The sequence below is a fragment of the Camelina sativa genome, chromosome 17 (assembly GCF_030686135.1).
Source record: "Camelina sativa cultivar CO46 ecotype springtype chromosome 17, ASM3068613v1".
In the NCBI taxonomy this organism is placed as follows: domain Eukaryota; kingdom Viridiplantae; phylum Streptophyta; class Magnoliopsida; order Brassicales; family Brassicaceae; genus Camelina; species Camelina sativa.
The window spans coordinates 1,448,551-1,462,149 of NC_141896.1; the positions used below are offsets into that span (position 1 = coordinate 1,448,551).

Consider the following 13,599-nt stretch of genomic DNA (forward strand, 5'->3'; position numbering starts at 1 on the left):
TAAATGCATACAGTATATGGTTTTGTAGTCCCTGTGGTAATTTTAGGGCTGGGCAAAATATCCAAATTCAAAAATTTATTCGAACCTTATTTAAAAATACCCGATCCAAACCCGAACTTAAAAATATATGATTGAGCGTTTTTATTAAATGAATCGAGTATCTAAACCCGATTGGGTATATCGAACACCCGAACAAATACCCAAAACCATCCAAAATTATATATCTTTAATAATAGATTGAGTCAACTTACAAGTTTTGTAAGTAAATTTATAATCACTATTAATTACAAGATAAATTATTTTTCATTTTCTTATGCTAGTTTGAGTAGATTATATGATTCCAACTTTGAATTTGATGTCATTTGATGTTTTAGGAAGTCAAAAACTATCGGCTTGTAAGTTTGGTGGTATTTAAAATTGTCTATTTCTTTTCATGAATTCAATTTGGTTTGATAACTTTAGTTATTTTTCCTTATGATTATAATCATTTTGATGAATTTGAATTGTTTTCATTTTTTTTTTAATGTGGATTGAAATCTGATATCAACTCGAAATATATGTCAAGGTTTTGGATATAACCTGAAACTATACATACCGATTGATGTTTACCCAAATCCGACCAAAAATCTAAAAATACCTAACTAAATGAGTCTTATTTTTTAAAACCTGAAAATCCAAAATACCCAAAATACCTGACGATTGGATACTCAAATGCCCACGCCTAGATATTCTTATGGCGGTGAGCAAACTATTCATTGTGTAACCTTGAAATCGTTATTTTTTAGTGGATTCTATAGTTCTTTAGGTGTATATATGGATTTACATTTATATGATGGCTGGTTTACTATGTGATATTTTTATGTATTTTGTAACAATCATTTCTATAATTAGTTGTAATTCATAACATTATTTACCTTACATATGAGCATCCAGCTAAAATAGCTAGTTATAAAGAATCCGTCAAAAGTTCTTTGCGCATTAATCAAAGCGCAGTATTAAATTGTAAGTTTGTAACGTAAGCTCCTCAACATCCAACTACTTTGTTTAGTACTAAACATTTACAAGGTTGGGCGACATCTTAATTCTTAATTTAGTTAGTAGTTAGGTATCATCTATCAGTGATTAATTGACACCAAATCTTTGGACACACAATGTTTTTGCCTTCTTGGTGCAATTGTAATAACAAAATACTGATTTTTAATTATAACACGTTTAGTTTTAGGTATTGGTTGTTTCAAGTATTTGTATATGAACGATTTTTTTTTTTTTGGCATCTCAATGGTCGGACAAAAAGAGACAAATGACAAATCTCAAAAACACCAACTAAATGAAAATTTTCAAAAGATCTTGCAGAGGTTAATATGTTTTTGTCTTCTATACGTACCCATTTGGTCTTTCGCCGTCGCTGCTCTTAGCTGTTCTTCTCTGCAGATCTGCTTCGTAGTGTTGGAACGCAGCATCAAGAGCCTGGCAAAGAGAATCGATTAAGATCAATTTTAAACCGGACTCTTGGTTTGGCTGTATAAACTGGATATAGATGCAATAAGAGTTGAAAATATAAACTTAAACCGAGACATAATTTAATACAACTCTTTCTGTATATTGGACGAAACTAACCTGTTGCATTGGACGAACCAGTAAAGAAATCTGATGCCGGAGATCAGATTGCACTGACTCTTTCATTGCCTGAGTTACATGGAGTTATCAAGGAAACCGTACAGTTACCCAAATTTCATTTTCTTAAACGCATTGGTATAAAGAGATTAGGATCTACTATTCTACTGTTTTAACAGATATACTCCCAGTTGCTTATGTTGTCAGAAAGATGACGAATATCGAAGCTTACATCGAGTTTTGAATAAGTATTGGACATTGCATCCTTCAGTTTACCAACCTGCATAATAACAAAACATCACAAGAACCCACAAAAGAGATTCGGTATAATAACTTGCTCTTGGTGTGTAATAAGTAAGATTAAATGTTCATCGAGAAAGCCTAGGAATCAATGTATGTAGCAAACTTTGGGATTGGGAGATTTGAAAATTACAATAAATTACCTTGGTATGAAGATATGGGGTCGTTATCGGATAAGATGACCAAAAATGTCTTAGTAATTCTTGTATTGATGTCCAATGCTGTAGATGAAAGAAGAAAGCCCTCTTATCCATAGGCATTACTACCCAATCTTCACTAATCAGTACATATAGAACTTCTTGTCACTTAGGACACTGGAAAATGTCGGACTTACGTGTAGAACTTCATCCTTAGTAGACTTTGGTAATCTGTCTAGAAAGCTCTCTCGTGGGTTCTTTCCAATTATATTTTTGGCAGTTGAGATAGTTCGGGTTAACGAACTGAAAACCTGAATAGGGTCGGCAATTTTTCGCTCAGGCAACAAAGCAATAAGTTATGGTTTCTTTAGTCAGCACACATTTAGATAGCACCTCGAAGGAAACTTCAGGCTTAATCAACGGATCACTTAATCCTGTAGCTCTAATCTCCACAATGGAATCTTTTAGTAATCCATAAGCTTCATGGACATTTCTCTTTAATCCCTTTGCTCCTCTGGGTACATTGACGACGTTTCCTTGTTGAGATTCAAAGTAATCACGAGGATCCTGATTCCAAACAAGAAAGGGTAAGGGGATTAACGCAGCATCCATCATCAATTGTGAAAACTTATATTGGCAGAAATCCAAACCTTGATAGAAAGCGGGGCTAACGGGAAGTTTTGTGGTGCTTGAAGATCCTCCATTCCTGCTACCCGGGACATTCTTTCCAATCTCTCCTGATTAGCGTCCTTGGTGGTCTCCCCATCAGCTTTGCTTACTAACAGGGGTAAAAATAGAGATGGATAGCAAGGTCAGATGAATATAAAATGTGGCATTGCCCATCGATTAGCACAGTAAAAAAAGAAGCAAACGCGAAACATAATAGAATGAAACATCAAACCTTGTTTAACCCGTGTGAGAGCCTCTGCAACAATCCTCGTATCTTCTGAATCAACATCTGCTTACCAATTTAAAGGAATATTATTGTATATTTACCACCAAGAATTAAAGTCAAAAGGCCAACATAAATGTTTACACTTCGTGAATTGTCTACCGTTAATGTTCAGATAAAAATATTCAAATGAGGTGCTTAGAGGTGTTTACCAATGCTTCTGCCTTCCAGTACAACAGCAGCATGACGATTAAGATCTTGCAAAAGTGATCGTTTAAACTGGTCATTCTGTGGTTCAACAACATCCATGGTGCCATCACGCTGGATCCCGTGGTCCTGTGTTACAGGAATGTTAGATTAAGCACAATATAAGATAATTTGATACAGTGTATTGTAAATAATCTTTCAACCGCATACAAAGAGCACAATGTCAATGTCGAGATCAATGTTCTCTAGATATCAGTTTTGAGCTCCTTCTCACACATGCTAATATAAAAGTATCGGTCATGTGGATAAGCAAAAGCACTAATTCAGAATTATCTGAAAGAAACTAAATTTCTTGATTTAACAATTCTGATCAGGTTCGCTAAGAATTCTAGAAAATAAACATGTGACACATGGTTACGAATTTGATTCTTAACACCGTTAGTATTGTCCCAGTTCTTGCCATACTATTTCTTCTAGGGATAGACAATACATAAACACCAACACTAAAAACACCGAAGAAAGACATTTCTGTCTGTGTGAATCTGTACAGTATTAACCGAACATTTGAAATTTTCTTTCAAACAGAATCATTGATGCGCTCTTTTGAAATTATCGAAACCTTTCACATACAGTGGTAGTTAAGTTACTTACCATAAGATGACTGTAGTCGTCTCCCTCGTCAGCCTCCATGTCAAGAGTTGGATCAACCCGTCTAATCTAAAGAAATAACATTAAAATCAGATGGATATGCCACATATATTTTCTTTTCAAGCAAAATACATGGAAAATGATTAATCCATAGAAGAAAGCTAACCTTTTGACGAGTTTCCCGAGCCAAGATCTCATCAGGCTTCAGAAATACAGCGAGTTCCTCGTCCTCAGCAGCTTCTGCTGCAGCTACTGCTGTATTTTTGGTGCTGTAAAGATATTCTGCTCTAAAATATTTGGTCCAGAAGTCTTTTTCTGTCATCTAACCGTAGGAAATAACTACGAAAGCCAGTTAAGATTCGTCTTATTTGAAGATTAAACCTATAAACAAAGATTTTGTCACGGTGTGCTAGTTTTTGTTACCTTACTCGGAACATAATTTATGAATGCCTGCCGTACAGCCGGCTTCTCAGCAAAAATCTGAAAGCGTAATGAAGAAAACATAAGTGAGAAAAGGACTGTAGCATGAATGAAGTAACATGTCAGTATACTTGCAATGAATTTACTGGCTAAGCAAGCACAAAATCTATGGGGGGGACTGAACGGCTGTTAAACAAAGTTGATATTCCTCACTTATAGTCTCACATTGGACAGTGTAAGTTCAAGCACATAAAGCAACCTGAACACCTATCTAATGGATTTCTCACCGAATCTATCACTAACTGCGACTTCAGCCCCATTAAACAGAAAAACTTATGGTGACGACCTTTGAGGATCCAACTTGGATTCGGATTCAGAAACTTATAGAGCAATTACACTAATAAAAAAAAAACATAGTGAACCAAAGAGCTCACCTGAAAAATGATCTCAGGTGTCAAGTTAAACGTCACTCTATTAGTCTGAAAGAAGAAAAATGAAGAAAGTGGTTAGTAAACCAGCAGAGATTTCACATGATAATATGATTATTATTATCAACACATAAAATCCGAATATACATCAGTGTAGGTGGTGCATCGTTTTTTTTTTTCCAAGCATGTACATGAACATGGTAACTAATGAGGCTGTACTAACAGCCAGGAAGGAGCTGAGAAAATGGAACCCATACATACCCGTCCATCAGTAGATGGTTTGATACCAGAAACCATCATGCTCTTAAGCCCGAGCTGCTGCTTTGACTTTCGGATGGAATCTTTACCAAGTAATTTCTACGATCAGAATAATAAAGTCAGTAACTAGAACGACATTGAAGAGAAGGAGAAGCAAGAAGGGAAACAGAAAGGGAAGTAACCTTCCTTGTAGCCCAGAATTCATCTTCCGTCAGGACTTTACTTTCCACAAATTGCTTATGCAATCTCTGCAGCTCACTTTATACCATGATGTATATATTAGAAGAAGGAACTTGATGATGAGCCAATGAAACTTAAAACAAAAAACGATGTTGTGATTATTACGACGTACCTACCTGTTTTCTTTAAGAAGCTTGAAGCGTAGCTCCAATTCTTTAATACTGAGTTGCTCGGTAGATGTCGTGACAGCTGCTTTCTTAGGCTCCTCGTCACTTTTAAGAAGGGCCGCTGTTGATAGTTAAAATAAAAGAAAAGGTTTACAGAGAAACCAAGAGAAATAGTTCCCCAAACCAATAAAAGCAAAACAAAAGGTAGATGGAGCTTTACCGACGAAATCACGGCAAGTATGCATGTCGGAATAATTTTCAAACTCAATGATATGATTCCGTCCCTGTAAACCAAACCAAAGATGAGGAGGAAACTTCAAATTGAACACTGAGCTCTGCTTCAAAATTCAGTGAAGCACAGAATGAATGAAGAATGTCAAGAGAAGGAAGAGACCTGGTAGGTAGTGAGATAGAGCCAAGGAGGTTTATTAGATCCTTCTTTGGTATATTTATGACCTGAAGAAATTTTTTGATAACAACAACTGTGCAATGATTCATGAATCAGAGAATTTTTAACTAACAATAAAGAGAGAATGCGGTAACATACTTTTGATGTTTTTAGTCTGCAGTTTGAGCTTTGAATCTGATTTGGGATCGTTAGGGACGAAGAGCAACATTACTTCGTTCTGCGAATTGAAGAATCAGTTAGATAGATAGATCATAGATGTTATTACTCAAAACAAAAGAGAGAGAGCGAAAGGGAAAGCTCTTGTAAATATATCTTTTGCAGCATACAATTCTGAGAAATCCAGGAGTTCCTGGATCTTTGATAGAGCTCTTGTATTTGACTCCTCGCTTCTCCACTTGCTCACCAGCCATCTCAAATTCTCGGTGGATCAAGCGAAACTAACTAGAATCTAGGTCTTATGCTCTCTATGAATGAACGGGGGACGACCGAGAGAGAGAGAGGTGAGTTCCAGTAGTCCTCTGCTCCTTGGGAAAGAGGCGTTTCTTTTGTGGAATCGCCGAGCCCACCCGAGTCTTTTAATCTCGGTTTGGTCAAACCCTCCTCGTATATAAGAAGGTTCTGTTCTGAGTAAAAACATTGAATAAAGAAGAAGGGAAAAGAAAGAAACGATAACGTTTTAAAAAATAGACATATAAATGATGGAGTAGCAAGCCCAGCCCATTAAGGCTTACTCAGCCCATATAATGAAGGATTTGTCCAATGTTGTTTGGTTAAATTTTGTCCATTAATAATATTAAGTCCAGTCCAATAAGAAGAAAGGAAAAAGGAAATAGGGTAAGTGAGGAAATCGTGACCGTCAAAACCCTACCCTACTTTAGTGGATGAAATCGTGACCGTCATTTATCTATAAATAAATGCCTCCACTCTTTCTTTCTTCACTAAATCACTAGTCTTATTTGTTGTCTCTGCTTCGCTTCGACTCAACACAATTCATCTTCTTCTTCGTTTGTGTATTCGAGTCTCTAATGTTGTTTCTCAAAACCGACGATCTCTAGGGTTTCGTTCCTATCATTCTAGGGTTTGGTGTCTCTCTCTTAATCCAATTGCATCGCTTTTTGTTCTTCTTCTTCTTAACGCGTCGCGTCTCTGATATTTGTTTTGTTTCTTCGTCTGTTGTTGCAGGTAGGTGTGTTTTGAAAGCAAGTTTATTATCTGATTATCGCTCCCCCGGCCTCTGGGTGACTTCTTCTTCTTCTAGGGTTTGGCTTTGATCTTTCGGTGTTTCTTCCTCTGTTTTTTTTTACTAACTCGTTTCTTCTTCTTCTTCTTCTTCTCCTTCCGTCTCTCTCAGGTGCTTTTTGGAAGCGTGGCTTTCGTCTCTGAAATCTCAACTTCTTCTAGGGTTTGATTTCTAGGGTTTTTGTTTCTTCACTCGAATTCCTTTTCTTTACTCATAGATTAGTTCCTATTATTATTATTGTTTAATCCAGGTAGGTTTGATTGTGCTGTAGTATTGATCGATCGGTGATTGAGGAGGAGGGTACTAAGATCTCTCCCTGATGGTTTGATTGAGGACTGAGGGTACTAAGATCTTCTTGGGTTTTTATTCATCCTTGTCACTCTCTCTGTTTGATTTTAACGATTTCTTTTCTTTTTTTTTTTGCGGGGGTCTCTCTCTCACTCTCTCTCTCTCTTTGATGCAGGTTCTTCTTTTGGAATTACTCCTGAACAGCAAGCTTTGTCAAAGGTAGGCAGCAATATGAAGGGACGGGTAAGTTTGCAGCCATGAGCTGAGACTTGCTTACTATATATGTCTTGTTATTTTGTTTCTTATCTTTTTGTCTCTAGCTAACTATTGGTATGCATGTTTTTTGTTTGTTTGTTGCATCAGTCTCAAGGATTGTCAAATTTGCTCTAGACTAGCAGAGAAAGGCATCAGTGGAGATGATGAATTGCCAAAGCGCAAGACCTTTTGTGGTTTCTGGTACTAAGATCTCTCGGTGATGGTTTGATTGTGGAGTATTCTTTTTTGTTTGTCTTCCTAAGTTCCCATATTTTACTCTCTCTTTTTCGATATAGTGAAACAACTGTTGATATGTCCTTTTTGTTTTCCTCTCAGGAGTTGAAAAACCAACGACCATCAATATGGAGGGCCGGGTAAGTTTGCACTCTTGAAACGTTCTTCTCTCTTGTTTTTTTATCACTCGTCTCTAGTTTAACTTTGGTATGCATGTTTTTTTCTTGTTGCATCATCCTCAAGGATTTTCATGTTTGCTCAAGACTACCAGAGAAAGGCATCAGTAGAGATGTTGATGACTTGCTAAACCGCCATACCATCTATGGTTTCTGGTATGAAGATGCACCTTTGTTAAATGTCCTGTGTTGCTTAGGTTTTCCCTGCTGATCACTTTCTCATATGGCGAGTTGGTTTTTTCTCTCAGGATGTTTGCCATGCATGATCTCACTTTGATGGTTGCTGCAGTAGCCCTTGGGTCAAGAAAAAAACAGAGGTTTGTGATTGTTGTCACAGGTAATTTTTCACATAATATGAGAAATTTTTAACATTGACTCTTTAAGTGTTGTTCTTATGCTTTCGTCTCCTCTGCAGCTGCTGTCAGTGACTACAAACCTCTTCACGTTGAAGAGTAAGACCTAGTGAGTATCGGAGGAGCCGGCGGACGTTGCTTGTTTGTTTCCATGGCGTTTCTTCATCTGTTTTGACGACGACCAAGTACAGGTTTAAAATCTTTTTGGGGTTTTTATATTATTTTTTATTTTTAGGGTAACGATGGTTTCTTCTTCTAATTCTCTATGTGCAGATCGGGGTGAGATGGTTTGATGAATGAATGATGTTTCAGAACTTGGGGATTTGTGGTTTGTCCTCTGGTTTTCTCTTTTAAGTTGTTTGTTTAATTCACACTTGCAAAATTAATTATGTATATGGTTTCTTCTAATTCTGTATATGTGCAGGTCAGAGATGGATTGAAGAATGAAGAAGAAGACTCGAAACTGCTTAAGGTTTGTTTGATGATGATCCGAACAACAACAACATCAATGGTAAAAACATCCTCTTCTTGTTCATGTTAGATTGGTAAAAACATCCTCTTCTTGTTATACATCACCGTCTCTTCTCAGGATCGTTGATGAATTAGCAAGATATGGTGTCAAGTGATGATCGGAGGACGAGCAAGTTGTTTCATTCCATCGTGGTTGATCTAATTTCATGGTAAGTTAACTCTCTTCTTCTCAATTGGATTTTCGAGAGACATATTCAGTGATCCTAATGGGAATTAGAAGACTGTATGAATTCCGAGGTTTGTGTTCACATCTTCTACTGTACGTGGCCTCGCATCATCTGCTTCATGCCATGATTTGAAGGTGTGATTGACAACTAATGTTTTGCTGCAATTTTTTGGTTTCTACTACTCCCTTGTTTTGTTTTTGTCTTTCTGATGTGAAATCCATTTTTTTGCAGGATCTTTTGCGGAGAGCTTGTGATGAGGTCACTCGAGTCAGTTTGTGAGTCTTCCTTCTTCTTCACTTCAAATTATTCTCCCCATACATTAGTTGTGAGTCTAATTCATCCCGTTAAAGTTTATTCTTCGTTGCATACACAATAGAGAAACTAACTTATATCTTCTTTCTTTTTTTGAATGGATTTTGTTGTTGCTTCTTCCTTCTCTAGATGATGCAATCTTACACAATAATGGTCAAATCCTATTCTGGAGATTGGATTGGGGTTTGTTTCTGGAGTCTAGAGAGACGACGACTAAGTATCTATGATATGGTTAGTCTTCTGGAGAGTGTTGGGGTGAGATTTGTTTCCCCCTGTTATTTTGCTGCAACTTTTTGGTTTCTACTCCCTTGTCTTGTTTTTTTTTCTTTCTGATATGAAATCCATTTTTTACAGGATCATATGCGGAGAGCTGGTGATGTCTTCTTTAATTTGCTGAGGTCACTCGAGACAGGTTGTGAGTCTTCCTCCTTGTCCACTTCAAATTCTCCCCATACATAAGTTGTGAGTCTAAATTCAGCCCCGTTAAAGTTTATTATATGGGTTTCTTAATTAACTAACTGGTTTGTTCCTTTCTTTCTTTCTTTCTTTTGCCTGGTGAAACAACGATATAGGTTTGTGTCTGTGGCTGTGTGTTCCAAACCAGGACGATGACTCATATATTTTCAAGGACGTACGAAAGCATCAAGGTTTAGCACTGAGAGGGAGGGGACTTATCTTGTAAGTTTGTTAGACAACTTATTCATTGGCCACATTTTCAATTTTCTATTAATTTTACGGTGATGTGTGCTTTGGATGTTTTTTTCCCCAGGTGGTGATCGATGTCTTGCAAACTCTAAAGGAGGTGTCTTTGAAGATCTAGTAGGTGTCTCTTAGTTGAGCACTTTGATCCCAGTTGATCTTTATCTATCCTAGTCTTCTTAGCTTCTATCATGTTGTTAGTCGAAGCTTTTAAAATGCCAATGACAAGAGACTGCATCTGCCCCCAGGTATGAAGTTTAGAAAACAAACCTTAATTACCGTATTATCGAATACTTATATGTATTTACGTTATTGGTTGTCTTTCTTTTTCAGTGATAGGCTTCCTGCTAATTCCAATTCTGACACGACTAGTGATCCTGGTGTTGTGATGATCCTGGTGTTGTGACTTGTAAGGAACTACTTACTTCTTTTGGTAGAGAGAAGAAGCTCAATCGTCAGGTCAGGCAAGTTAGACTCTTTTACTCACAAAATTCATTTCAATTCCCCATCCATATGTGAGACTGAGAATTTTTTTGGTTTTGTGTTCCATGCTTGTGCTTCTCTAGATGATGGAGATATATTAGTAGGGATGATGCTGAATCGTGGATCCAAATGATGGTAAAATCCTCTTCAGTCTTCACTGTAAGTCATCTCAAAATCCTCTGCTTTTCTTTATTTTGTTGTCTTTGTTTATCTATCTCCCTCAACCAATGATCCTTTTTTTTGTTGAATAACAAGGTACTACTGAAGTGGAACTCGGCGACAAGGCACCGGATTTCAAAGCAAAACCCTTGATTTTATTGAGCTAAATGGAGTCCAGAAGCAGGTATATTGTGTTTTATTTGTTTCTTGTTTTTTTACCAACAGTGTAACAAGAATCAAAGGTTTATGTTTCGTTGTGCAGGTTTGCATGAAAAGCTTGAAGCTAAAGTATAAGGTATGAAATTTAGTATAATAACAGAATTTTGTTCTTATAATTCAGACTTAGAAAATTATATGACGGAAGCTTCCCCTAATTCTCTGTTTTTGTGCAGATGGGTGATATGCTATGGGTTTGAAGAATGAAGAAGATTCAGGACAAAAAAGGTAACACCATCAAACTAATACTTCTTGTCATAGGTGTCTTTAACTCAATACGTCTTCCTTTCTCATCCACATTAATTTGCCAATCTTTAAGTCAGCAAGGTTCTTTAAATCACAGATTCTGCTTTATTTATCAATTTATAAACTGTAATGCAATTTCAGGTACTCGAAGAACACGGCCTGTGAAGGGAGCTAAATGGAGTCAAGAAGCAGGTACATTGTGTTTTGTTTGTTTCTTGTTCTTTTTTTTTTATCAACAGTTCATCAAGAATCTCAGGTTTATGTCTCGTTTTGCAGGTTTTCATAAATTGGATGTGTTTGAAAAGCTTGAAGCTAAGTATAAGGTATTAAGAAAAAACAATTTGCAGTAAAATTGTTATTTTCAGCCCTTCACAGACACGGTAACGTTATGCTGAAGGAAGAGAAAGAATAAGGAGAAGATGATGAAGAAGTTGAAGATCAGAGGGAGGAGAATCTGAGTACTGAGTTTATGATCAGGTTCCACTTATTTTCCGAATTAATGGTGGAATGCAACATTTTGATCCTTGGTCTCAAGTTGGTTTAAAACATTGTTCTTCTTAAATGTCTGTTTTTTCAGAATCAAGACTTCGATGATGATGACGACGATTATAATCAGGCAGATGATGGTGAATGTAAGCATCAATCTTTATTCTCTGTTTCCTTGCCAATTATTGTTTCCATGAAACTTATAATCGATTCTAGCTAACTTTTTTTTTTGTCTTGTTTCTTGCCAATAGTTGAAGATGTTTATTCAGCTCCTTCCTCAAAATGAGCCCTTCACTCCATAGCTCCAGCTTTTGCCTGCACCACAAAGAGTTCACCACATCTCCCAGAATTCAAGGTAATTACCCTCCAGTTTTGATGTATGCGATGATGTGTGTTTAATACAGTTGGCTCTAGGATCTTACACCTGAAGTAAGAGAGGCTCTAGAAAAGAAGTTGGATGATCTGAAGAAGCAACAAGATATACATAGCCGTCTTGCTGTTTAACGCAAAATCTTCCTAAAAAACCGAAACATCAGATTCTTTGGTGTGAGATCATAGCGTGTTATCTTTTTATGCATTGGATTGTTTTGTATTCCCCCTGATTGATTTTTGGCTTGATCTGAAATCTTTCTTTGTGTAGAGCGGAGAAAGATTGAAAGGAGTATAAGACGTCTTGAGAAGTTATAACGGAATGGTCATGTGCAAGATGCAGAGATTGGTGGGAAACTCAATAAACTCAAAGAAGACCTTGAATATGTTAAGGTAAGCATCTCTTATACAATTTAAATCTAGTTTCCTGTTTTAGTCGTCCTAACAGTTTCTTCAGAGTGTTATCTTGTTTTCTGCTAAATTTCCTAGTTATCCACAGGAGAATGTTTCAGTTTAATTGCTACTGACATCTTGCTGTGTGCAATGCAGTTCTTCCCCAAGAATGAGAAGTATGTACCTCTATTTAGTGGAGGTGATGATTTACAGGTATCTGATCGGAAGCAACTCAAAGCCAATATAATTGATGCTGCTGCCAGTGGGAAAGAGTTGGAAGGTATATATGATCTGTGGTGATGTTTTTATGGTGCCCTTTCCATTACCTTTCAGTATAGAATTGGGTCAGTATGCTTTTTTTCAGCGTTGCATGCATTCCGACCTTCTGTTTGCTTTTGAAATAATGCTTATTATCTGATTTTTTTTTTCTTTATTTTGAGTGGAAAACAGAGACAGGGAGCGAAGATGATGCGCTATTGGACCTGAGTGATGATGACTTCTTTGTCATCGGAAGTTCTCGTGACGAAGCAGATGCGGACGATGAGTGGACTGATAAAAGCACCAAGTACTCCTTGTAACAATGTGCAATAGTTTCTCTACACCTCAATACTATTAACTCTAGTCTATTGACTATATCATCTGAATTCCATTAAGCTATTATTCTTGACTTCTTTTCTTTCCCAGGGAGCCGGTTTCTAGTGCTTTTGGCAGAGCAACATCGAGCTTGTCCAGTGACGAAAGAAATCAGGTATGATGCTAAAGTACTCACAATCTGTCAGAAACTATACATGTTAAATTCCGACGTGGTCAAAGTATATGAAACTGACGTGTTAGATGTTAATGAAGTTAGTGTTTGGTTAATGATTCCTTTTGTTTCATTGTAGAAGCCGTACACTACTAGGAATGAGATGCCTTCCTCCAGCAACACTTCACGTAGAAGAAGCCTGTATTTACATCCTGCCACAAGTTTGCATACAAGTCAGAGTTGAAACTCTGATGCTCGCAAACCTAAGAGGACGAGAAGACCTAAGAAATAAAAAGAAGCAACATGTGAGTTTCTCTCTACTCTTTCCTGTAATTCTGTTTCGTGTTTTTGTGGAAAATCTAATTGGTGGTACTCGAATCAATCTTCCAAACGATATAATTTAAAGAGTATGCATTCGACTTGAGAAGCTGATTGATTATTTGCTTATTCTATCTGCTATTGCAGGCGTGAACGGGATCTCTACAGTTCATCAATTCAAAAGAGCTTCACTCATGATGAGGACCCGCCTTGTCTTACACTCTCTGAATATATAGATGTTTTAATGTGGTCATGAAGGCAGATAGATA

The 13,599-nt window shown here is 37.0% G+C and overlaps 2 protein-coding genes and 1 pseudogene across 59 annotated transcripts; 2 read left to right on the forward strand and 1 right to left on the reverse strand.

Annotated features, from left to right (window-relative positions):
- Positions 1 to 1,308: 1,308 nt before the first annotated feature.
- Positions 1,309 to 6,285, reverse strand: LOC104754555 (general transcription and DNA repair factor IIH subunit TFB1-1). Of its 8 annotated transcripts, none has more exons than XM_010476771.3 (20): positions 5,987 to 6,285; positions 5,799 to 5,877; positions 5,646 to 5,707; positions 5,472 to 5,535; positions 5,261 to 5,372; positions 5,087 to 5,162; positions 4,908 to 5,003; positions 4,653 to 4,697; positions 4,222 to 4,278; positions 3,965 to 4,120; positions 3,802 to 3,867; positions 3,156 to 3,279; positions 2,953 to 3,009; positions 2,702 to 2,829; positions 2,445 to 2,618; positions 2,249 to 2,362; positions 2,058 to 2,135; positions 1,847 to 1,894; positions 1,618 to 1,686; positions 1,309 to 1,467 (listed from the first exon to the last, which is right to left on the reverse strand). In XM_010476771.3, the coding sequence occupies exons 1-20, from the start codon at positions 6,068 to 6,070 to the stop codon at positions 1,375 to 1,377; spliced, it is 1,782 nt and encodes a 593-aa protein (XP_010475073.1). In that variant the 5' UTR covers positions 6,071 to 6,285; the 3' UTR covers positions 1,309 to 1,374. The 8 variants fall into 8 exon arrangements, with proteins under 8 accessions (XP_010475073.1, XP_010475072.1, XP_087349793.1 ...); XM_010476770.3 differs by having other exon boundaries at positions 5,257 to 5,372; positions 5,646 to 5,733; positions 5,987 to 6,277; XM_087493667.1 differs by having other exon boundaries at positions 5,257 to 5,372; positions 5,987 to 6,269.
- Positions 6,286 to 6,597: 312 nt separating this feature from the next.
- Positions 6,598 to 11,342, forward strand: LOC104761748 (calcium-transporting ATPase 8, plasma membrane-type-like). 50 transcript variants are annotated; one of them, XM_087493686.1, is made up of 26 exons: positions 6,598 to 6,743; positions 6,843 to 6,898; positions 7,012 to 7,076; positions 7,172 to 7,241; positions 7,364 to 7,431; positions 7,552 to 7,644; positions 7,780 to 7,817; positions 7,921 to 8,009; positions 8,102 to 8,190; positions 8,269 to 8,397; positions 8,480 to 8,534; positions 8,631 to 8,717; positions 8,796 to 8,886; positions 8,958 to 9,038; positions 9,136 to 9,229; positions 9,346 to 9,471; positions 9,571 to 9,678; positions 9,789 to 9,894; positions 9,986 to 10,163; positions 10,249 to 10,379; positions 10,482 to 10,557; positions 10,654 to 10,741; positions 10,820 to 10,852; positions 10,950 to 11,001; positions 11,161 to 11,211; positions 11,296 to 11,342. In XM_087493686.1, the coding sequence occupies exons 6-10, from the start codon at positions 7,605 to 7,607 to the stop codon at positions 8,307 to 8,309; spliced, it is 297 nt and encodes a 98-aa protein (XP_087349812.1). In that variant the 5' UTR covers positions 6,598 to 6,743; positions 6,843 to 6,898; positions 7,012 to 7,076; positions 7,172 to 7,241; positions 7,364 to 7,431; positions 7,552 to 7,604; the 3' UTR covers positions 8,310 to 8,397; positions 8,480 to 8,534; positions 8,631 to 8,717; positions 8,796 to 8,886; positions 8,958 to 9,038; positions 9,136 to 9,229; positions 9,346 to 9,471; positions 9,571 to 9,678; positions 9,789 to 9,894; positions 9,986 to 10,163; positions 10,249 to 10,379; positions 10,482 to 10,557; positions 10,654 to 10,741; positions 10,820 to 10,852; positions 10,950 to 11,001; positions 11,161 to 11,211; positions 11,296 to 11,342. The 50 variants fall into 50 exon arrangements, with proteins under 50 accessions (XP_087349812.1, XP_087349830.1, XP_087349844.1 ...); XM_087493704.1 differs by having other exon boundaries at positions 9,136 to 9,179; positions 9,571 to 9,631; XM_087493718.1 differs by having other exon boundaries at positions 8,102 to 8,170.
- Positions 10,725 to 13,307, forward strand: LOC104759066 (uncharacterized; annotated as a pseudogene). The gene is made up of 13 exons (XR_015586748.1): positions 10,725 to 10,741; positions 10,783 to 10,852; positions 10,950 to 10,953; positions 11,161 to 11,211; positions 11,296 to 11,342; positions 11,597 to 11,651; positions 11,757 to 11,764; positions 11,920 to 12,049; positions 12,146 to 12,267; positions 12,424 to 12,547; positions 12,718 to 12,832; positions 12,952 to 13,015; positions 13,152 to 13,307. The product of XR_015586748.1 is annotated as an uncharacterized LOC104759066 (transcript).
- The last annotated feature ends 292 nt before the right edge of the window (positions 13,308 to 13,599 follow it).